Below are 25,316 nucleotides of genomic sequence, written 5' to 3'. Positions count from 1 at the left end.
GCTTACTAATGTTGAGAGTTAAAATAGAAGTACAAAATTTAGACTGGACATCATATGTGTTTATTTTTTTAAAGTACAGCTCCCATGTACCCATCCCCCAGCTTTAACAGCCAAGATTTTGGCAGTCCTGTTTTACCATTCCCCTTCTGTCTCTTTCTTTCCTGGACCATTAAAACTAACTATGGATCTTTGTCATCTACCCATAAATACTTTAGTATATATCTCAGAACTTATTTTAAATAAAACAACATAACCACCATAATATCATACCTGACAAAATTAATCCTAGTTGAGAAGCAGAATTCATCAAATGCCCAAATGGGTCCAGGATACAGCAAAGGAACCATTCCAAGTTTTACCACTTAATATTATGCACTCTGGCACATTAGCCTCTCGCTTTCTTGCAAACTCTGATTTTTCCCTACTTTCCTTGTCCTATTTTTCAAATGTGGTAGGCTATTGGCAGGTCAAAATTCCTTGGAATTAAAGCTCTTTGTAGCCTAACCGAAAAAGATACCTAATTTTTATCTGATTTTACTGTATATTATTCTTTATAGCTTCAAGTTATCCCCTGCTGGAAGACCACATGAGTGATACTCTTGTCTTCTCACGGAATTATATTTAAAGGCACATTAGTTTTGACCACCCGGTCCAGGTGTTGGGATTTCTCTATTATGTAGTCACTATTTTTTTCATTACAAGTAACCAGCAATCTGTGGGCAGTCACTTTGAGACTCACTCTGTCTGCCAGGCTGGAATGCAGTGGCGGGATCTCGGCTCACTGCAACCTCCGCCTCCTGAGTTCAGGCATTTCTCCTGCCTCAGCCTCCCGAGTAGCCTGGATTACGGGCATCCACCAACACGCCCGGCTAATTTTTGTATTTTTAGTAGAGACGGGGTTTCACCATGTTGGTCAGGCTGGTCTCAAACTCGTGACCTCAGATGATCCGCCTGCCTTGGCCTCCCAAAGTGCTGGGATTGCAGGTCTGAGCCACCAAGGCCTGGCCTATTTGGAATATTTGAAATGGGTGAGTGTCAGCCTTTCTATATTACCTTGTCCTGAAAATTCATCCTGATACAGCAAACATTTATTTACTTATTAATTTTAATACTTTGATCTGTACATATTACAAGTATGCATTTTAACTTAATGTTTTTTAAACCTGGGCTTATTTTCGATCCTTTGCTGCCCTCTGCAGGTCTATGAATATAAATCTTTGGAGCAAGGTAAGTACCCCTCATATTGCAAATCATAGGTGTTTTTAACGTTACAAGCCAATACCATAGGTTATGTAATAATTTTTATCATGAAACCTATATTTGGTTTTCTTTTAAAATTTTGCCGACAGTTAATGTTGAAAAATAATTGTTATGTGTGTCTTTTAGTGTTTGTGAATTCAACTGATAAGAATCCAATGGGAGGAGGGAGAGGATCAGGAAGAACAGCTAATGAATGCTGGGCATAATACCTGGGTGATGGGATGATCTGTGCAGCAAAGCACCGTGGCACACATTTACCTGTGTAACAAACCTGCACATCCTGCACATGTACCCCTGAACTTAAAATAAAAGTTGGAAATTAAAAAAAAATCCATGAGAATAGACACTTTAATCTTTAGACCCCTTTTGTTTTAGTCTCATTAAGAGGAATGGAAATTGTTATTAAATATCTGAAAAATGTAAGTCATGTAGCAGTTCAGGATATTTTGCTTTGTATTTCAGTAAAACTTAATACAAAATGAGGAAACCAGTGCAGTGTCAACAAGACCAAAAACAATATAATGAGGAATAATATTGGTCAATAATTCCTATAAGCTCTTTTCTGTTTATAACAGTTCATGCAAAGTGATGTTTATATATCAATTTATAAATCAGTTTAGAGTCTTTCTTTGTGGCATTTCACAAAACATTGCAGTTTTCCTTCAACATGGATTTGTTTTTGTTTTTAAAAGACAAACCTATTATTTAAAACAAAACAATCTCCTTGGTGGGTGGGGGTGGTTTTGAATTACTATGATACAGAATAATACCTTACTGGGGAGAGGTTTTATTATTTCAAGAATTCAATTTCAGATTATATTTGTTTTTCTTTGCTTCTCTTGCTGCAATGCACGATTTTTCTGTCTTACCAGATAACAGAATTGTTGTACAAGGATGGACGTTATTGCCAGGAGCCTCCAGGACCAACGGGTAGCGTTTCAATTTCGATGATTGTAACTTATCCACAAATCCATTCTTCTGTGTAATGATGGGTTAGGAGGATTACAGCAGTAAACACTTTATTCTTAAAAGTGAAATTTGAAAACATTTGGTTATAAGTCTTTATATTGATTACACATTTTAATATCTGAAGTGTTTGGTTTTGTTACAATTATTATTTCTAAAGACGGAGTTGGGAGGCTTTTTCTTTTCAGATATTGGGGAAATGTTTCTTCTAACACCTATGGAAATAGGCTTAAAAATCAGTGATTCTTAGTATTTATGTGCTTTTAATATTTTGCAGGTGTAGTTAATTTTAAACATAAAACGTAGGAAAGGTTCTTGTGGATTTCCACTTAAATATAATTTATTGTCCCAAATACATTGTTTTGACATTTAATGATTTTCATTTTTCACATAATGAAGTTTAGAATATATAGTTTTCTGTAAGATGGTACCCTTCTTGAAAATTTACATTTCTATCCTAGGTATTATTGTAACATGGCCCTATACGTTTTATGCTTGAATGCAAAGGAAAATTGCTGTTGTTACAAAACATCTTTGTTAATCTTGGTTTTTCATTGGCTAATAGGTAGCTCTCCACAGGATTACTGTATCTGCTTATTAAAATTATTTAACTTTCTATACTCAACATTTAATAATGCTTTCTAATTTTATGTGCTTCCCTAAATATTGTCCACAAACAAAATAGTATAGAAATGTGTACAAGACATTTATTTATTCTTATTACTTGTGATTTGGACAGGAAAGGGGTAAGGCCTTGGGCAGAACCACTTCTGTCACAGAGTGGTGGAAAAAAAATAGATTGAAGTAAGATTCAGTACTGAAAAGCTGTCACTCGGTCTGAAAATAATTAATATTCCTTTCACTCACCAGTTAGATATGTGCTCCCAAACCACATAATCTCTATGCCTCAGTGATCATTGTTGCCATTTCAGAGCCTCTCATCAGGGTGACATCTCACACCAAAATGATTTCTTATAAATTAATCTTGATAACATGACAGTCTCGGTAATTTTAGTGGAATGCTTTCTCTTGTTTTTTTCCACAGAAGCTGTTGGCTATTTTCTTTATAACTTGATTGACAGCATGAGTGACTCAGAGGTACAGGCCAAGGAGGAGCGTTTGAGACAATACTTCCATCAGCTGAAGGAGATGGTACCATTTCATTTTTTGCTATATAATGCCTGTCCTGCCTGACATGTATCTATTAGATTTGAAATTGCTGCTTTTAAGTACAACCAGACCACTTCTCAATGACATGCAAGAGTTGGAGACTTAAATTATGTCTGAGATAATTTCTGTTAGACAAATTTCAGTTTAGTTGACTAAAACTCAGGTTTTTCCCCCCCTCCTTCCCTTCTCACAGAATGTAAAAATTCCTGAAAATATCTACAGAGGCATTCGTAATCTACTGGATAGCTACCATGTTCCTGAATTGATTAAGGTGTGTGAAATAGCAATCAACTGGAAAAATGCTTAATTTATATATAATAGCATGTTAAAATTTTATTTAAATATGATGCTTTTGGCCAGAAAAAAAATTTATTTCAATGACAGCCATTAAAACAAAGCTTTTCATTGATTGTTCATAAATACTATTTATATATTCATAAATATATTTAAAACATTAATTACATTAATAAAGTATGAAAAGAATGTCTAAAATTTTGGAAAGATGAAAAATAGTAATATGAGGTAAGACTTACAAAATTTAGTTTTGATGTTTGCTGATGTGTTTTTATGTATGTTTTCTAATTCTGTGCTAATTTGAATTTCAATTTTAGGATGCTTATATGTTGGTTGACAGTGAGGATTTAGACTCTCGAAAAGTAAGTAGGATTTTGACTAGGTACTACATGCTATAGTAACCATATTTAATGAGTATTCTGGGTTGTATACTTATAAAACCAGTGATTGCTCACATTTTTATCATCTTGTATACCTCTGAGAAGTTGGTAAAACCTGTTTCCCACCTCAGAAAAATCAACATATTTAAGAAATTTGCATATAATCTCAGGAGATTTGTAAACCTCTGGAGTCCATCCATGGATCCCCAATTCATATCCCTGATAGCATTTATGACATTTAGGAAAGTAGAAAGGAAAGTCAGTTTAAAGGGAAGAGTGACAAAAGGGATAGCTTTCCTTTTTCAGGAAATTTTTCTTTTCTTTTTTCTTTTCTGTAGACTGTGCGACTTAGGTCATCTGAATTGGAGTCTAGACTTGAAACATTAAAAGCTGAAAATCAACCTATAAGAGATGTCCTAAAGCAACTCATATTAGCGCTTTGTTCCCAAGAGGTAACATTTGTTTTAATACTTAAATGTTATTAAGGCAAAAAATTATTGATAGATAATAAGAAAAACCAAATATAATATTTATGATTTTTACGATTGATCATTATACTTCAGGCTTGTAAAGAATGCAATTAAATGAAAGGTTAACTAATTTCAGCTACACCTTGAATGGCATGTTTTCGGGTTGCTGTAGTTTGTTTACGATAATCTGCAAAGTGAATGATAGTAACAGCTGTGATAGGTTTATCATACATGCCAAATGTCCTTTCAAGCCATGGCTCCGGTCTCTTATATCTAGATTGTCAAGCAACTGATACACGCAGTAGTCATTTGCAAGTCAAATATTACTAGGTTGTTAATGCAGGGATTGAAATTCCATTTTCCTGCTGGAAAAAAGCTCTTTCTGAGATAAAGGGTCCCTTGCCTTTTTTCAGCGGGCGTCCAGCTGTACTTGGTGTTCATTTTAGTGTATGTCTGCAATTTGTGGGATATCACTAGACTGTTTGTCAGTTTCTAGTTCAGTATAATTGAGCCATAAGCTTGTAGTTTTAGGAAAAAATATCATGGCTAATTTTATGATTATCACCCGCTACTGTTAAATTCTAAAATATTTCTTCACATTACTTGGATACTAAACTAGACTGAGAAACTTCTCAATGATACATAATTCTGCATCCTGAAATTAGACTGTGATTAGGGTTTGATTTAGGAATTACTTAATCTGGAAGTCTTTTTAAAATAATACCATACACAAAGCCTAAAACATCAAATTTGGCATAAACAATGGCCATTTTATATTACAGATAACACATCTTTTAACCCCTACATGTATAAGACTTGCCCACTTTTTAGAGGTGAATAAAAATACCAAGGGGCAGAGTCAGGTTGTTAACATGAAACCATTTATTTTTAAAGTACTATTAACTTTTTCTAAACTCTGAACATTAAAGCTAAAAATGTGACATTTTTACCTTCACACTGATTTCTTCTTTTTCACTTCTATGCTGTATTTTAGAATATGCAAAAAGCCCTTGAATTGAAAGCAAAATATGAATCAGACATGGTTATCAGTGGTTATGCAGTTTTAATAAATTTATGTTGTCGACATGATAATGCAGAAGATGCCTTAAACTTGAAAGAAGAATTGTGAGTACCCTGGCACCGAAACAAGTTGTCAACATTTATTCTGCTCTACAGACCTTGATAGATTATCTAGATGGAATATTACTCTATTATATACTGTCATTTTAAAAAATTCTTTTGTTGTCAGTGTTTTTGAAATTTCATATTATAAGGCTCTTTAATTAATTGTAGCTTATGTTCCGCAAAGTGTCTTTGTTTAAGTATGATAAGACATTCTAGTCCTTAGAACCAAAGATTTTTTTCCATTGATTATATATCTCCATATCACAACAGTGGTGATGGTGACTGTTTTATGAGGCTTGATAACATTTCCCTTTCTATATTGTAGTGGAAATAAAATTGTCTCCATTTCTCAGGTACCTTCGGTTTCCAATCCTGTTAGATTTTTCAAGTAAAAGTGTCTTTTTGGGTATTTCATTATTCGTGATGAAGGTTAGAATCACTTAAAGCATAAGTATCCTTTGCAGATGGAGTGATGCAATATATATGTAGTGTTGGACTTTTACTTCACTAGTCAATTTGAATATAATTTCATGTGAACTTGTATATGACTTAAAGAAATCCTAACTGAAGCGTAGAGGCCGACATTAGTTCAGGTCTTCTGATGCGCTTTTGAAAAGTGATTAAATGGATGTTGCTGTTCTTTTAGCAGTTAGTTGACTTTTAAAATAACATAAATGTGGCTTTAATTTTTAGCGACCGCTTAGATTCATCTGCTGTCCTTGACACCAGCAAGTATGTAGGCCTTGTAAGAGTATTGGCAAAGCATGGCAGGCTCCAAGGTAAGCCTCAGCACATAAAGGAAATATGTGATGCGAGTATCTTGCCACTGGAATAACACGTGAATTGATATTAATGGATATCATGTCCTGCAAAGTGCTTGAACACTTTGCATACAAATTTGCATGTGAATCCAACCAGAGCTGCATGGACAGTGTAGGCCATTAGTTTTAATGGATTGGCAAGCTTGTCATTTACATTTGCACAGCTCAGTGCTTTTTGCATTTCTGCAGCTAGTTTTTATTAGCATTGCTGTTTGGATTGAGTTTGAAGATCATGACTTATGGCACAATTTGCTTATATGCCTGCACTAATGGCTCTGTTTTTGCTTAAGAAGGTCTGAAGCCTGAACGTAAAACCTATAAACGTAACCTAATATATACTTCTGAATTTTGCAGTAGTCTTTGCCTTACTTTTTAATAACATTAACAAAATATATACTTCAAAGTTTTTATTTTAATTAAGATTTTTACTTAATGGTTCATGGAAAAAGCTTAGCTGATTACACAGCTGATTTGCGTACTCAGATTTTCTCATTGTTGAGATAATGTTAAGCCTAATAAAATTAATTACACTTGATAATACATTCATACTATTTGCTTGTTTTTTAACTTTCTGATTTGACTTTATTTTGAAACTTCCTTTTTAGCCTTCCTCTTTTCCTTAGATTTCAGAAAAGATTGTTTTAATTTTATTATAGGGAAAAATGTTTGGAGAAAATCGTTTATTAGAACATTGAATTTTTTCCTAGGACACCTTTCTAACTATAAGGATTATCCTATTTTTTTTTATTTAATCACTTTTTGTAAAGTGGTCAAAATATTTTGTCTGTGTAATAATTAAGAACAACATTATAAAAATGCACTTATTCCATATCCTAAAATGTTTGTTTCTGCCTTCCTAATGAAGCTTAATGAATCTAATGTATTAACATGCAGTCTTTTGGAAAGCTTTCATTGGCTCTGCTTGGCTAATTAGTATCGACATAGCAAACAGGCCCTATCGGTATCAGACCATTAGTCTGGCTGTATATACAGTGTAAACACATCTTTATTATCTGGCCTCCTGACAAGCCATCTGCTGAAGAAACAATGGTGTGATTTAGCAGATGTTAGCTCTGAATGATAAAAGCATCCATTTAGGAGGATCTTACAGCTATAGGGCAGACCGTACAGGGTTATGTGGTACAGAGTGGGGACACAGTCCCTATCTATAATTTGTAGTCAAAGTTGCAGGGAAATGATAAAACCATGCTATTGTGGATTTATAATTGTAGTCTCGTTTAGAAATGCAAGTAGTAATTAACTTGAAATCGGCATTATACACTAGAATTTACATTCCTGCTGGGCTTGAAATGCTGTTTTAATAGCAGTTTGTTTTCCCTACATGAAATTACCTAAGGGTCTTTTGTGTTACTTCATTGTAGATGCTATTAACATTCTGAAGGAGATGAAAAAGAAGGATGTTCCTATCAAAGATTCCACAGTCTTGTCCTTTTTCCACATCCTAAATGGCGCAGCTTTAAGAGGTGAAATTGAAACAGTAAAACAGTTGCATGAAGCCATCGTGACTCTAGGGTTAGCAAAACCATCCACCAACATAAGTTTCCCATTGGTCACTGTATACCTGGAAAAGTAAGTTAATTGAATTTTGAATTTTAAATGTTGGCATTAAAAGAATGAGTCTAGTAATTTTCGGATTATACTTTGTAAATACTCTCATGATGGGGATTCCTTGGAGGTCATTTGCCACAGAGTAAGAGGACTAATACGAACTCTGTGACGTTTAAAATCACTGTGGTCCTGTAGCTTTATGTATCAATGGGATGGTCCCTGGTGCTTTTTTGTAGGAGCATATGATTACTTGAAATTGAATCTAGTTTTTCCCAGTTTTGAGCCTGATAAGTGTTACTAATAAATATAAGAAAGAAAGGATCTTCTGGGGCTTTTGAGTATGTGTCTTGACTGTTAGTTATTCAGGTAATAAGTGTAGAAGCATCTTCAGTGCTCCTTTTCTTCACAAAGTATTTTAAATACATATACCATTACAGTTATTTCTGGCTTTGATAAATGTTGTAGGAGATGAATTTTGCTGATAGGGCAAAGTTTACTGAGTTTGGTAATTTTTCCATTTGAAATGCTCTTGTTGGTGCTCAATTTAAGGCATTATTTGCAGTGTAAACCATACAATCAGTCTATTTTGTAATGAATAAAACATTTTAGTAAGATGACTAAGCATAACTTACCTTTTTCTTTTGTATTTGTTTTTGTTTTCTGTTTTGCTTTTTAAATTTCCTAGATCATCTTTGTCAGCTTTTTCATAGCTTAATATAGTTTGTAATCTGCATTACATGGCAACTGCACTGGCAAAGTAGTATTAGAAAACCCTAGGCAAACAAAAATAGAAGATAATTAAAATAAAATAAAATAGAAGATATATGTATCTGAAAGTAATGAAACTCTGAAAACGAAAATATACTAATTTAGATTTCTTGATTTCAGTTAACAGGACAGAGCCAAATTTGACTGAAACACAGAAATATCTCACTGTCGATGTAGTGTGGACATTGTCCTGTCAATGCCAGGAGAAAAATATGTATTTTAATGGTTCTCATGTTTTCCCCAAATTTCTGGTAGTTTTTCTTTCTTTATTAGAGAGTATAATTAATTGAATATAATAAATGATTTAGTGTTGAATTTTAAATGTATAATAAAAACCATCTCTTTTAACTAACTTTCTGTTAAGAAATGTGTGTATATATGCATGCACACATGAAATCATTCCTTTGCCATCCAATCAAAAACAATTATCATGTTAGATGATTGGCCAAATCTTAACCTCCACAGTCTCAGCATTACATCCTGTTAAAGAAATAGTGATTCAAATAATGACTGTGTTACTGAGTTATCATATTCACAGCCAATTTTATATAGAAATCCTATAATTAATATGCTTCCTATTAGAATTTTTTTTGATTGCTTAAAAGACCCATTTCTGCAAATTGCATGTGCACCTCTACAGAAGGATTTGAAAGAAATGGGCCCAGTGCCCAGAAGAATTAGACCCTCCTACACTACTGGGCAAAAATAAAATAATTAACAGTGAAAATGAGGCCATCGTAGAAAAGTATCTTACAAATAGAAATACTTTGAAGACAGAGGAGAAGTGAAAGCTTTCCAAAAGACGTCTGCAGATGGGGCTTATTAACCAAGGAGAGCTTACCATGGGAAAATGGAAACTGTGGAATTCAGATGTTAACCTAGAGCATCCTCTGTGCTTCTGATTATATCCTGAAGTCATATATTTCTGTGTCTCAGTCAAATTTGGCTCTCCCTGCTAAATGAGCTAAAGAAATCTAAATTAGTGTCTTTTCATTTTTGGTGTTTTACTACTTTCAGATATGTATATCTTCTATTTTTATTTTATTTTAATTATTCTATTTTTATTTGCCTAGTTTTTTTTTTTTTTAAACTTTGCCAATGCAGTCTCCATGATGAGGTCTTTCAGTTTCATCTATCCTAATAAAAAGGGCTATTGACTCTTGCAGAGTCAGGACAATAATAAAAAAAGATAAAGGAAATTTTATATTTATAAAATTGCAGAAAACAGCAGAAACATTCATAGTCAGGGGAAATGCTGGAGTAAAACCCTGACTTTGAAACTTTTTCTCAATTGTGTTTTCTCCAACTGATGGAAGATAGCTAATTAATTCAGAATCATGACAAGTGCTAGGATTAACCACACTAGCCTGCCAAAAAGTCTATGTGTATTTGATTTGATTAAATGTGCATGATCTTCAGTAATATCATGTAATTGACCTCAGCAGGTATGAGCTCATCTGGCAAATGAGCTTTTTTTTTTTCAAACTTGTGATAAAATTATAAAAAACATTTTTAAACATCATCATAAATCACCCTTTCATTCAAAGGCAGGCATCTTTTTGGCGTGTCACTGCAAAAGACTCTAAAGAGAATATCACTTTCATGTTGTAATTCTGGAGCAAATCCATGAGACTGAGTTCCTTAGAAAGATAATCTCTTTAAGATTCAGTGGATCTTAATTCTGAACTGACTTTTCCAGCATTGGACAAAACACAGGAGAAATTAATACTATGTTAGTTTGTGTTACTTAGACAATGTAAAAATGCTTTATGGGTATGGAAGAAATACATTTTGTTTTTATTCATTTGCCAAGGGAATTCCAAAACAATAACAGATTTGGAAAATTATAAAGAAGTTGGTAAGCTAACCTGCTTTTGTATTATCAAAATGAAAATACTTGCATTGAATGGAAAAAAAATTTGCAGTTGAACAAAATTTTTGTGTTTCATTTACATTACATTACAGTCTCTAAGCCACATATTTTACATGTAGTCCAAATGAATATTATTTCAAACATTTTCTTTTGTAAGTTTTTTGTCTTAAAATGTATTTCTTTTATTGAAGTCATGCCTGATTCATGGAGATGACAGCAATCCGTCACAATAAGGAAAAAGAAATGCTTTAAAATAGGTTAAAAGAGTTTTTTATTAGTCTTCATGTTATGGTCAAGGAAATGAAATTAATAAAGTCTGGGCCATCAGATTTTAAAGCATAAAAATTGGTATGATGCAGTTTCAGATTCACTTGTTTTATACCTGATCCATTTTGGTTTCATTGCATTGCATTAAAAAATAACTGAAGCTGTTTAACTGGATTGTGTTAGTGCAAGTGATCAAAGCAGCTTTAATTTCTGCTTTTCATTAAGGATTTTTTTGTGCTGGTTTGTGTTATAATCTGTATATGTACATATGCATTTCATTTAAGTGTATCATGAACTTCATATATGCTGTCTTCCCAGAACTCTTGCTAAATTAATCTTGAGTTCTTCATAAAGGTCACAATTTCTCTAAGATGAACTTGTAACAATGTTTTTGGAACTCACTGATAACACTTTAATATGATACATAAATGGGAAATAGGCTTTTTTAAATGTTGATGATTCTGTTATACATGCTCCCCTTCAATTTTAGCATGTTCATATTTACTGGATACTTTTATTATTTATAGGAATGCTTGCCTTCTAGAGTAAAACTCCTTATGTGCTGAAAGGAAATTAAGGAGGTTTGGCTCTTTTACTCCATTATTGCAATTAAGAATTTAGCATCATCAGTGCCAAAGGACAAAAAGTGGTTCATTTGCCCTAGGGGAACAGGACAGTGATAAGATGATTTTTCGTCAAGGATCATTGGGTCGTAATTAAGTTACATTCATGGCTATTGCTTTTTGAAGGATGATTGGTAAATGACAGGCTTCATGTGCTTAGTACGGACAGTGTGCAGTAGGGTTTTTTCTCCCTCTGTCAGAAAATCCTGTTGAGCCTGATAATGTAAATGTGGCATTTTATTCTGAACAAAAGAGCAGGGAAATGAGCTATCTTGTCTAATCATTCAGTTGTTTAACACCGACTTCCAGTTTAGACTCAATTGGCTGGAAAGCACTTGACATGTGAAGTTAGTGCTGTTCGGAACGCATGTTTGAGTAAATTTTAAAGTAAGTGACAGCTAAATTGTACCTAGGGAAATTACAAAGCCTTCAACACAGTTAATTTTTTGGGGAGGATTAGTTGTAATTGCAACACCAGTCTCCTTGAAGATTCCTCATTTATAGATGATGAACAGAAAAAAAAACATTTAGCTCTTTCAAGTGCTGGTTCTCTTAACAGAATAATTTTTGTGAAGATGATGGCTTCTCTTGAATTGGTTTCTTCCCATATTGAACATCTGCTTAGGATTTGTAAGAGAGTTTGTTTTAAAGGAGTTCAGTTTGGTTTTTGTTTGTTTTTTCTTTTTTAAACTTTTTTCTCTCCCCACAGCCCCTCTTTTCTGTAGTGATTTCAGATTTGAGAGCATTTCAGTAAGGAAGACCCTTTACATAAATTGCCACTTCACTAACAATGTATAAGGTTAAAGTACTTTATTCCAATAAAAAAGAAATCAGTATTTGTCATCTCTTTTGTTGTTTAAGTATACTCTCTGGGATTAGAAAGTTACTTAGTGTAAGTTACGAGACTAAATTTAAAGCTACTGATAGATGAATAGATAGTTGTCACTCGTGGTTGTGTTAACAATTCCAGATTGTATGAAACACATTTATGATTTTACAGCTGTATGTATTGAGGAATGTATATGAGTTAGGAGTACGTGTTTCTTGGTATCTCCAAGTAGATAGTTTTATGATTGGTGGATGTCCCATAGAAATGTCTGTCCAGCAAACTTACGTGGTGGTTGTTTTTCTGTCAGTGACGTTATAGCATACTTCAGTTTCAGAACGAGGACTCAAACAAGTCGTACTATCAGATTTGCCATCTGAGCTTCAAGCTTATTTTTCTGGATGTTTGTCCATGTAATAATAAGAAATTGTAGTTTATAGTAGTTCTGTGTAGTCATGTTCCCTTAAGAACTGAATTCTAGATTCTAGAATGAATTTTGATACAGGCCAAGTGAGTCCATTCAAGCTAATGAATTTAACGCTATTTTAAGTTTCCAAATTTCTTGCTGGACCCAGCCTATCTCATATATATGTCCTTAAAATTTAGAATTACAGAATCTTTTCCTCAATTTTACCTTAATTTCATAGACTCACAGAATTTTTGTAAAGCTTATATTTTTAATTTGCACCAAACAAAATACTGCTTTTTAAAATGCTTTTTATTAGTGTATGTAGTTTTATGCATGAAAATTATGTAATCTACTGAAATTTTGGGGGGGTTGTCTTGATTTTTTTTAAAAGGGATAATAGTATGCTATACAGTTGATTTTTCTTTTAGTGTCATTTGTGAAAGCATTGACTAAATTTTTATTAGGAGTGAGCCTTTAAATATTTGTATGTAAAACTTTTAGGAATTATGCATATATGCTGATACAAGCATGGGCTCAAAGTTTCGAATGTAAAATTAATGTGTCAACATTAATTTCTTCAAAGGATTATTGTTATTTCTTAGTAGGATTTTTAAATCATTTCTAGCACTCAACGAAATTCACAGATCACTTTGGATGACAGAAGCTAGAGGTAGACTGATTGGTAATGTGTGGTCCCACATTTTGGCTGTAAAGCAGTTTTTACCTTTCTCCTTTTGATATTGTGCTTCCCTTACTGATTTCATCCTGCCTAATAAAAGTGGTATTTTCACCTGACGATTTTCTCTGCTTGTGCAGAACAGTTTAGATGAACCTAATAAGCACAGAGTCATAGAACCTATTAGAACTAAGAGGGAACCCAAATGTCCTTGAGTTCAGCTGTTGTGATAACCTGCTTTTCATCACCACTTCTAGAAATGTATCACATTACTACGGCTGAGTAGCATAAGTACTCTTATCAGTTGGGATGGAAATCCCAAAGTCCTATGACTACACAGCTATCTTCATAGCAATGCAAATTTTAGGTGCTTTTAAACATATTTTTCATTTCCATCATCACCTAAGTTTTCAAGCTTTAATATGAAAGATTAATAGTGACATAAATTATGTGGGGAATGTAAATTTTTATCTTTTAAAATGACATGATCCAACCACAAGTCAGAATTAGATAACAGGGACTGAAGAACTGACTAGTCATTAACTTAATTTTTATCTCCAGTACACTTTGTATGAGGTATTTCATTATAAATTTCTAATTCATTTTGTTGGCATCCTAAGAGCAGTAACGTTGGTACTTAAAATTACAAGTATATGAATTATTTCCATGTTGCTATCCTTGCCTTTTCTGTTGTTGTTCTGAACATGTATAATCTTCAGAAGCATATATTTGGAGACCAAAGACTATTAACATGTCGCTTTGATTGACAGAACAATTATTCATTCATTTATTGATAGCTTTGACCTAATGTAGGGGGAAATACAATTGAGACAATACTATTCTAGTTTGGGAATTGATCTGGAAAAGCAAATCATGCTGCTTAAAAAAAAAATTGTATGTGTTAGCTTTGCTCTTAAAAAATGTTTTAGTAGTTTTTCGTTAAGCAGAATTATAGAAGGGCAATAACTGAACCTGTGTCTGAGGTAAGGGAAAATACTGATTATATAAAGCTTTATATCATATGTAGTAGCTACTGTACCATTTCTCTTGTATGACAGTAATCTAGCCTGCAACATCTACGTGCGGTTTTGAAATTAACCTGTAATTTAGTCTTCACCCCAAATGACAAAAATTCAAATGACTCTGTGGGGTGCCAGAGGATGCACTGTAAACAGGGCTTAGTAAGGGGATAAGGTAAGAGTTCCATCAGGATAGGCTCGTTTTCACTGTGTCAGTATTATTGCAACAAAATTAACATTTCTTCGTTGTCTTTTACTTTTTTAGTATGGCTTAAAATCAAATCTAGGTAAAATAGTAATTCAATTTAGGGCAGTGTAACATTTGTGTAAGGGACAAAAACGTGAAGGCTTTAACGGAAAGTATAAAAGGACTTTCTGATTTTGAAAACTGTTTTGTGTATGAGAAATTTATATTCTCTACAAAGATTTTCACTAATTGTCACTAGTTGTACTTGGAGCCATGTCTCTAACCATGCCTCTTTTAAAAATACCTTTCATACTCTCTTTTCATAAATCTTTAATTTCTTATTCTAAATGGCACCACTTTTTTAGATTATTCAGATACCAGTACTTTTAATAAAGCATAATGTGTAATTAGATGTACTGAACTGACAATGGGAAGTCCAACGACTTGCTTGCTCTGTTTACCTGTTAGCCTTAATCAAATCAGCTAGATGCCCCAATTTCTTTATTTCTTTGAAAGTAAAAGGGGGTGGCAAGTAGAATTGAATCATATAATTTCTATAATTTTTCCAAAGGATTTTTTTTCTTTTTTTTTTTTGGAAACAGTTTCACTCTTGTTGCCCAGGCTGGAGTGCAGTGGCACGATCTCAGCTAACTACAACCTCCACCTCCCGGATTCAAGGGATTCTCCTGCCTCAGCCTCCGGAGTAGCTGGGATTACAGGCATGCGCCATCACGCCTGGCTAATTTTGTATTTTTTAGTAGAGACGGGGTTTCTTCGTGTTGGTCAGTCTGGTCTCACACCCCGACCTCAGGTGATCCACCCTCCTCGGCCTCCCAAAGTGCTGGGATTACAGGCGTGAGCCACCATGCCCAGTCTTGCAAGATCTTAAATATTTCTCATACTGACATTGTCCTTTTTTGTTTGTTTGTTTGTTTGTTTGAGAGGGAGTCTCGCTGTGTTGGCCAGGCTGGAGTGCAGTGGCCGGATCTCGGCTCACTGCGAGCTCCGCCTTCTGGCTTTACGCCATTCTCCTGCCTCAGCCTCCCGAGTAGCTGGGACCACAGGCGCCCGCCACCTCGCCCGGCTAGTTTTTTGTATTTTTTAGTAGAGACGGTTTCACCGTGTTAGCCAGGATGGTCTCCATCTCCTGACCTCGTGATCTGCCCGTCTCGGCCTCCCAAAGTGCTGGGATTACAGGCTTGAGCCACCGCGCCCGGCCGACGTTGTCCTTTTAAAGGGGGGAAGACTACTTTTTAAGGACCCACAAGAATATAGTACCACACTGTTTAAGGAACTGATTTCGCCGGGCGCGGTGGCTCATGCCTGTAATCCCAGCACTACGGGGAGGCCGAGGCGGGCGGATCACGAGGTCAGGAGATCAAGACCATCCTGGCTAACATGGTGAAACCCCGTTTCTACTAAAAATACAAAAAACTAGCCGGGTGAGGTGGCGGGCGCCTGTAGTCCCAGCTACTCGGAGACTGAGGCAGGAGAATGGCGTGAACCTTGGAGGCGGAGCTTGCAGTGAGCCGAGATGGCGCCACTGCACTCCAGCCTGGGAGACAGAGCGAGACTCCGTCACACACACACACACACACACACACATACACACACACACACACACACACACAAGAAACGGATTTAATGACAGTATCTTTTCATTTTAATTTCTCACCACATAAAAGAGGGCTTGAATTTATAATTGGAAATAATTTTTAAAAGCTTACCCTTTAATGAAAAAAGCATTTAGAATTCTCCTAGAATCCACTGACCAACATGAATATATCCTCGTTTTCTCAATAGTAAGTTCCTATATATATGAAACTTGAGGTTATTTCCTACTTGGCTAGTAAGGTGGCAGTACAAAACATATTATGATAAAGATGAAAACTGCTTGAAAATTCCTTATTAGCTATTATTGGTGGACATTTAATAACGTTTACCAAATCTGAAATTGTTGAGGTACAATTGTTAAAGGCACGTAAATGATTGGAAAAAAAGTATTTGACATTAGTCCTTGCTTTCAGAAATAATACATTCTTTTTTTTATTTTTTGAGATGGAGTCTTGCTCTGTCACTCACCCTGGAGTGCAATGGCATGATCTCGGCTCACCGCAACCTCCGCCTCCCAGTTTAAACGATTCTCCTACCTCAGCTGCCGGAGTAACTGGGACTACAGGCACTCATCACCATGCGTGGCTAATTTTTGTATTTTTAGTAGAGACGGGATTTCACTCTATTGGCCAGGCTGGTCTCGAACTCCTGACTCACCTCAGGTGATCCACCAGCCTCAGCCTCCCAAACTGCTGGGATTACAGCCGAGAGCCACGGTGTCTGACTAGAAATAATACATTCTTACAGCAACTTACTACATGAAGTCAGAATTTATAATAAAATCAGAGAATGCCTTAATCTATTTGGACTTTTTTAAAAAAGTACTCTTTAACACATGAAATAAAAGATGAAGCAGAGTAAATAGTGGACTGCTGATGATGTATATATTCTGAACATTTACTTATATAGAGAAATCGTTTCTTTCCCCCCATTTTAGCTTTGTGGTTCTCTACCTTAAGTAAAGCTCAGTTGTTTACATATTAACTGGTCATTAAACACCTCTCTAAAGTATTACTGAGAGACTAAGCTGAATTAGATTTATTTTATTCGTTAATTTTTTTGCTTCTAAGGGATGACCTATCTACTGCTCTTGATGTCGCCATTGACTGCTGTGAAAAGTATAAAATATTACCAAGGATGCATGATATCTTGTGTAAACTGATAGAGAAAGGCGAGACTGATCTAATTCAGAAAGGTTAGTCACTTTCTAATATCTTACTGTTGTTGGATTTTTTCCCCTTCTTGCTTATTTAATCTTAGTGTGTTGTTAAGAGAAACTTCAGCAGAAGGCCAGCACATTCAGATAAACTTTCTTTATACTTGTGAAATCTAAAAGAAAAATATCGGGTAGGTTTCCAATACTATACATGTTCTTGATTTCAGTAACTGTTCATTTTGAAAAAGTGTCTATTATTTTTGTGTTCTACTTCTTGGTGATCTGCCTTTATGAAGATTTTTTTTACCCTTATCCTCACTAGTTCTCTTTGAAGCTACTCTGTTAGGTACTTAATTAGTCCATATAGCTATAATCTTTAAGTTATTCTTAATATTTGTTTTTTAAAATAAATTTTTCTTGTATTTGTCTAGAACTTCATATGATACTGTTTTTCTGGTTTTTTTTTTTCTCCTAATATGTGTATTTTTTCTCTCCTCCCTAGCAATGGACTTTGTGAGCCAAGAACAAGGTGAAATGATGATGCTTTATGATCTCTTCTTTGCCTTCCTACAAACAGGAAATTACAAAGAGGCCAAGAAGATCATTGAGGTGTGATCTTAACTACAGTATTCTAATTGTAGAGCTATTTAGACTCTTAATTAGAATACATTTAAAAATTTTAACCTTTAATTACACTTGTTCTGATTCATGTTAATAGAATTCAATCCCAATAATGTGGGGGGAGGGGGATCTCGGCCAGCTTCTTTATTGTATATAATTACAGTTCAGAAGAGGCAGTCTGGTTGTATATTAAATTTGTTTCCTCACTTTGTTAAATTCACTATTATATATCAAAATGATATTTGCATATTAAATCTTGGATTGTGGAACAATTAAATTAAACTGGCATTCCGGGGTGTAAAGTTGCTAATCCTCTTTGCCAAAGAATTCTTTGTTCTTAAAAGCAGTGGAATTTAATTTGCTGCAGACCATGCTCAGATTTATTTGTAATGCTTGTCTACAAGTTAATCAGCCAAACAAGTGCTGTCTGCAACTGTTTGGCATTTAATTTAAATTTTCCTCTTCTTCTTTTTTTTTTTTTTTCCACCATGGTAAGCAGCTTATGGGAAATGGTAGGTGACAAACCTGGCCTATTTAGGATTAGTATATTTTATCTAGGCTTTACTAAATATTGCTTGGTGGAATTGATAAGTCAAGGGCTAACTGTAAAAGTCTGTCCAAATTGTGATTAATTTCACTATTAAGCAATTCTGCATCCACTAAGAAAACAAAACATTTCACAGAAGATGGACCCATTGCCTTAAGAAACATTATTTCATGTGATTAAAACTGTTAACTTATAAATACATCAATAATCATGGGTTTTCTCAGATTATACTTTGCTTTTAGTCAGTGTTGTTTTCCAAAAATACACAGGGGACAGGATGCAACAGTGGTGTTTGACCTCCTTATTTGTATATTGATGACTGCTTATCATGAAACTGAAAATGTGGGCACAGAACCCAGAAAACTATATTTTTTTCCTCCTGATGTTTTTTGAAGAGAACGGTGTAGTATAGAAAAGGAGGACTGTGAAATCAATTCAGAACTTTCTTCTCTTTTCATTTTATGACTCAGTCTGCCCACTTGTCAGCAGACAGTGGAGCGTGCTATCGTGCTATCTTGGACAGGCGCTTCTGTAGTTTAAGTGGTTCATTTACATTTTCTAGAAAATGGTATAATTTCTTCCACATTCACTTCTGAAAGTACAGTGAATCCAAACCTGAGAAGAGCTGTCTGGCTATTGAGTTCTGCTGCCCTATATGTACAGTGTCAGTATTAACAGGTCACTGATCAGAGCAGAAATGAAGCTCAGCTTTGAGAGGTTCTACAGGAGGAAAGCATGTGCCTGTCTTTGTGTAGTAAGATGTGATAGAGCCAGAGGCAAAAGAGTGATGTCTTGTTTTGCCATCTACCTGCTTATGTGATAATGGACAAGTTACTAAACCTTTCTAAGCTTCCTCATGTATAAAAGAGAACATAATATCTGTCTTTAAGATTTAATCACATAATGTAGGTAAATCAGCTTGCATGTTTCCTGGATTATGGTAAGTGATCAATAATAATAATTCCTTTGCCCCTTAAAGGGGCAAGGGTTGTCTTCTTTACCTCATGTAATTCAAAATACGATGTTCAGCATAAGGTACATGTTTGTCACATGAATAGGCAAGAGGAGACTGCCTCTTAATTACTTAGAGCTTTGCCAGAGTACAACCACATTTAGGAATGGCTGTCTGCTGGTGACAGAATTTTCATAGTAGGTGTGTACAAAGTTTTTTAAAGGGTAAAGAATAGCTTTACAGAAAGAATACTACAAGTCATGAGCAACATTTTTAGCATTCCCAAAAAAAGCAGTAGTGTCTTATCATTGGGTAGATTCACTATGGTTGAATTTCCAGACTTGCTTTGTATTTGAAGCATTGTGGAAATAATTAGATAAACCAGTCATAGGCAAGGTTCAGTGTGTAGTAAATATGACCTGTTTTTTTGTTTGTTTGTTTTTAAAATGAGTTGGCATATGTGTATCATGTGTTACATGTAGTACATTTGACAGTCTCCAGTCTTTTTTTTTTTTTTTTTTTTTGAGACAGGGTCTTGCTTTGTTACCCAGACTGTGTAGTACAGTGGTGGCTTAGCTTACTGCAGCCTTGACCTCCTGGACACAAGCAATCCTCAGAAAGACCTAGTCTGAAAAAAGTCCTTTCTATAACACTTCATCTTACAGCAATTACTACATTCCGTAGATTCTGTTATTAAAGGTCTATCTCTTCAACTAGAATGAAGGGAAGAGAGAAAGACTGAGAGGGAAAGGAAAGAGGGAAGGAGAAACTGGTCCAACTCGGAAGCAATGCAAATGCTATCAATCACCTTCGCTAAAGAGCTTCATTCTGGAGGTTTCAGATGAAGAAATCTGCCAATGCCACCTTTAAGGGTTCATGATAGGAGATACTGTGTCAGATCTAAGAGCTCCGTTTATCTTGTACCTATGTTAATTCATCCTATTTTCTGTTAACTCAGGTCTCTATCCGTCATTTACATAGCATTTGAGATGACTGAGTAAAGTGTCTTAAAAATCCACCACCATTACCCTAATTTTGAGTGTAGCAGTGTTTGGGGTGAGAATTAAAAGGTGAATTGTGCGTTTCCACTTACAGTAGAGACTAAAGCATTCCAAGCAGAAGGAACTGCCTGTGCAAGGGCCCTGAGGCAGCAAAGAGGTTCCTCTCTTTATCCTTCTGCCTCTTAGAACTCTTGTTAGATAACACTAATAAAATGACATCTGGAATGTCTGGTACATTATCAGACATGTAATAAATGTTAATTTGATTCCCTTCCTTCTCTATGCCATTCTTTCCTGTGTAGAAGTCAATCTTTTTATCTCTTCTGCAGATACATCCTCTGTAGGCTAACTGTCTCAAGAACTCTTGGGAATCAAACCCAAGGGAAGAGGTTAGAGTAAGAAATGCTAAGTTTATTTTTTTTGTTTGTTTGTTTGTTTTGTTTTGTTTTTTTTTTTTTTGAGGCGGAGTCTCGCTCTGTCGCCCCGACTGGAGTGCAGTGGCCGGATCTCAGCTCACTGCAAGCTCTGCCTCCCGGGTTTATGCCATTCTCCTGCCTCAGCCTCCCGAGTAGCTGGGACTACAGGCGCCCGCCACCTCGCCCGGCTAGTTTTTTTGTATTTTTTTTTAGTAGAGACGGGGTTTCACCGTGTTAGCCAGGATGGTCTCGATCTCCTGACCTCGTGATCCGCCCGTCTCGGCCTCCCAAAGTGCTGGGATTACAGGCTTGAGCCACCGCGCCCGGCCGAAATGCTAAGTTTAAAGCAGAATTTTTTTCTTTTTCTTTTTTTTTTTTTTTTTTGAGACAGAGTCTCGCTCTGTCGCCAGGGCTGGAGTGCGGTGGCCGGATCTCGGCTCACTGCAAGCTCCGCCTCCCGGGTTTACGCCATTCTCCTGCCTCAGCCTCCCGAGTAGCTGGGACTACAGGCGCCCGCCACCTCGCCCGGCTCGTTTTTTGTATTTTCAGTAGAGACGGGGTTTCACCGTGTTAGCCAGGATGGTCTCGATCTCCTGACCCCGTGATCCGCCCGTCTCGGCCTCCCAAAGTGCCGGGATTACAGGCTTGAGCCACCTCGCCCAGCCAGAATTTTTTTCTTATCTTTGTGTTGGTTCTGAGAACCTAGCAGTGCCTGGCACATGACAGGCATTCAGTAAGTGATTGCAGAACTGCTCAAAGGGGTAAGGGTTAAATTCAATAATATATTTCTTGATAGAAAACCTTTAATATGGTTACATTTCATAATGTTATTTAACTTTTTTGCTTGTGTATATAATCTCTGCCTGGTCTTGAAAAAAAAGAATGAGTAACCCGAAAAGTGATACTTGATATGGTCTGCAACACTTTCTTCCTGGGAGGTAAATGAAGTACCTGAAAAGATCATAGACTAAAAGAATGAAGTCATTTTTCTGTTTGTTTGTTTACAGAGAAATGCCTTATTTTACCATAATTTCTAGCAATAGGAGTATTGGACTAGCACTCAGGAACCCTGAGTTTTAGTTCCGGCTCTGCTATAGGAACCATAAAGGAGATCCCATCCATACAGTCATGACAACATTGCTGTCTTTATGTATCAGGGGCTTTCAAAATGGTAATGACATTTGACCCACTTTTGAGAAATGATCCTAAATGAGCCTAAATGATCTGAAAACCAAAGTAGGTAAAGATGTAAATTATGATTATTACCTGTAACAGTGAAAGTTTTTCTCAAAGGAGAAAGGGCGCAAATGAACTTCAGTTTGTTTATGAAATGGAATGATGTGGCCATTAAAAATAATGCTTACAAGATTTTGGATTTTCGAATTTGGGATGTGCAACTAGTAAATAATACAGATAATCCAAAAGTCAGAAAAATCTGAAATCTGAAATGCTTCTGGTCACAAGCATTTTGGATAAAGGATACTTAACGTATAGTAGTTACGGAATTTGAAACCAGGCCCTGAGTTTCTGTTTTCTGTTGGTTCCCCTGTACCTTCCTACCTCCGTGATCTCATGACCCCTCAATATCTGAACTGTCAAAAACAACTTCCCTTTCTCCAGAATTCCTCTTTCTTGACTTTTCCCTCTCTCCTTATTTGCTATTTTGCTTTTCCATCACACTGCAGCCAGAGTAAATTTTGATCTCTCCTCAGTAGGGGGAAAAACTCTTTTGATGACTTTTAAGACCAAAAGTTTGGATTCCAGTGATCTTTTTGTTACTAATTCAGGACTTTTTATCCCATTTGCCTTCCTTAATAAGCCAGGGTGAATCCTATACACAGACAATGGATTTTAGAGCTAGGGTTTTTCTTTTCATTTGTTTGTTTTTGTTTTTTTGTCTTGTCCTCCAAAATTTCAAGATATGTCAGTTCTCATGTAAATGTATACCCCCTTCTTTCGTGAGTTTGTTTAGTATCTCCTATAACACCTGGTCAGGTGGATAATTTTTAGTTCATATTTTCCCCCTTATTATACATGGTCTTCAAGTCTATCTTGGAAAATTTTAGAGAAAAGGACAAATGCTAAAAGATTTAATAAGAACCATGAGACCTTTCTTGCTCCCTTGTTCTGTGCTAGCTATGGGGATAAATATAGTTGATCCTGGAACAACATAGGTTTGGATTGTTTAGGTCCACTTACATGTAGGCTTTTTTTCAGTAACTATATTGGAAAAGTTTTTGGAGATTTAAAAAAACTTGCAGATGAACTGCATAGCCTAGAAATACTGCAAATATTAAGAAAAAGGTATGTCATGAATGCTTAAAATATAGGCAGATTCTAGTCTGTCTTATCATTTGCTACCACAAAACATATACAAATCTATTATTAGATGTTAACATTTATCAAAACTTACACATAGACTATACATGCTGCCATTCACAGCTGAGAGAAATGTAAACAAAAGTAACAAAATACTAGTCATAAGTACATTAAATTCACTGTAGTACATACTGTATTACTGTAATTATTTTGAATAACACCATGACATCCATACACAGTATCACTAGTGATGCTGGAAGTGCTTCTAAGAAGTAAAGTTGTGACATTTCAAGAAAAGGTTGAATTGCTTGATACGTACTGTAGATTGAGGTTTGCACCTCTGGTTGCCTGCCATTTCAGATAGAAATTCATCTTGTAAAAAGGTGTCATAAATTTACAGTTTCAAAAAATACAATACTGTAAATGTATTTTCTCTTTCTTACGATTTTCTTTCTGTAGCTTACTTTATTGTAAGGATATAGTATATAATACATGTAACATACAAAATATGCATTAATCAATTATTTGTTATTGGTAAGACTTCAGTCACCTGTAGACTTAGTAGTTCAGTCTTTGGGAAGTCAAAAGTTATATGTGGATTTTTGACTGCACAGATGGTCAAACTCTAACCCCTGTGTTGTTCACAGGTCAGTTGTACTTGAACAGTACTTAGGTTAGGGTGGGGATGTTGTTTTTTTTTTAAGAGACGGGGATCACACTATGTTACCCAGACTGGAGTGCATTGGCTATTCACAGGTGCAGTCGTAACACACTGCAGCCTTGAACTTCTGGCCTCAAGCAGTTCTCCTGTTTCAGCTTCCCAAGTAGCTGGGACTACAGGTGCATGCCACCTTCTCCAGCATGTTCTTGTCTTTGTCCCTTCTTTAAAGCCCTTGAGGACATGGTTTTTCCTCCTACTGTGTTGACTAGGGGACATGAGGCTAGGGCGGGCGGTTTTTGTTGTTGCTTTCATTTGACATCTCCAGCAGTAGTGGCAAGAAAAATCAGAACAGGTGAAAATTTCCATTTGCGTTAAATTCAGGATAACCTTCCTTGAGACAGAGTTTGAAATGCAGTAGAAAAACTTTCATTTCTTTTTACTTAACAGGTAATAATTATTGGATATCTATTTTTACTAGTATACATAGAAGTTTATGATAAGCTTTTATGGTAAATTTACATCAGAGTGTTGTAATGAAATTAAAGTAATGACAATTATTTTTGGCTTTGGATTACTTTTTTCCCCTGTACAAGTAAACTTAGTAGTGAATTGCAACTGCAGAAAGTTGTGGTTTGAAGCACAGTAGCTCAGGTGGAAACAAACATGCAATTGTTTCTATAAAAATAATTATTTTATCCTCACTATTCATTAGATAGATTGTATGTAGCAACACAGAAAGAACTAAAGATGAGTTTAATTAACATTAACTGTTTTTTGATGTTATATTTAACATCCCAATTAGAATTCTATTCTTCTCCATGTTTTTATTACATTTTCTACTTCTGCTTTCAACTTGCAGTGTTTAAAATTCAGTAAGATGTTAAGAGATAAGCCAGAAATCTTGACTATTACAGCAGCCTAGGAGATTAAGTTAATCTGACCTAGATGTTCTTTTGATGATTGAGATTTATATTTAAAGTTCTCAATTTCAAAATGAAACATGGGAAAATCTGCCATATAAATCGACGGTCTTGCCAAAGACAGGCAGATTAATCAGCCACAAACAGAAAGAGTATGTCATAAAAGTTGTGCTGTTTAGATTGTTGGCATTTGGATCAGCAATAATATTGAAAGTTGTAAGTGAGTGTAGCCCTTGCATTTTGCCATGTTCTGAAGAGGATTATTTCATAATTTTTCAAGGGCTTTTAGTATATATTGACATTGCTTTCATTTTCAGTATTACACATGTGAAACAAAACAAATAACGTAAGAAAAATCATTGAGAAGAAATTGTGCCTGAATGTAGATATTAATAGTATTTGAGAC

The 25,316-nt window shown here is 35.4% G+C and overlaps 1 protein-coding gene across 1 annotated transcript in view; it reads left to right on the top strand.

Moving 5' to 3' along the window:
- LRPPRC (leucine rich pentatricopeptide repeat containing) overlaps positions 1-25,316 on the top strand; it is a 123,665-nt gene that overhangs the window by 53,843 nt on the left and 44,506 nt on the right. Inside the window, exons 15-25 of the mRNA XM_026456105.1 lie at positions 1,200-1,227; positions 2,133-2,190; positions 3,272-3,378; positions 3,590-3,667; positions 4,008-4,052; positions 4,409-4,522; positions 5,535-5,665; positions 6,359-6,444; positions 7,869-8,076; positions 17,388-17,512; positions 17,976-18,082. Coding sequence (XP_026311890.1) covers positions 1,200-1,227; positions 2,133-2,190; positions 3,272-3,378; positions 3,590-3,667; positions 4,008-4,052; positions 4,409-4,522; positions 5,535-5,665; positions 6,359-6,444; positions 7,869-8,076; positions 17,388-17,512; positions 17,976-18,082 — 1,087 coding nt within the window. The remainder of the gene's footprint in view (positions 1-1,199; positions 1,228-2,132; positions 2,191-3,271; positions 3,379-3,589; positions 3,668-4,007; positions 4,053-4,408; positions 4,523-5,534; positions 5,666-6,358; positions 6,445-7,868; positions 8,077-17,387; positions 17,513-17,975; positions 18,083-25,316) is intronic.

The sequence above is a fragment of the Piliocolobus tephrosceles genome, chromosome 15, assembly GCF_002776525.5.
Source record: "Piliocolobus tephrosceles isolate RC106 chromosome 15, ASM277652v3, whole genome shotgun sequence".
Taxonomy (NCBI): domain Eukaryota; kingdom Metazoa; phylum Chordata; class Mammalia; order Primates; family Cercopithecidae; genus Piliocolobus; species Piliocolobus tephrosceles.
The sequence above is the reverse complement of the archived record's forward strand: the minus strand, read 5'-3'. Positions and strand labels throughout refer to the sequence as shown.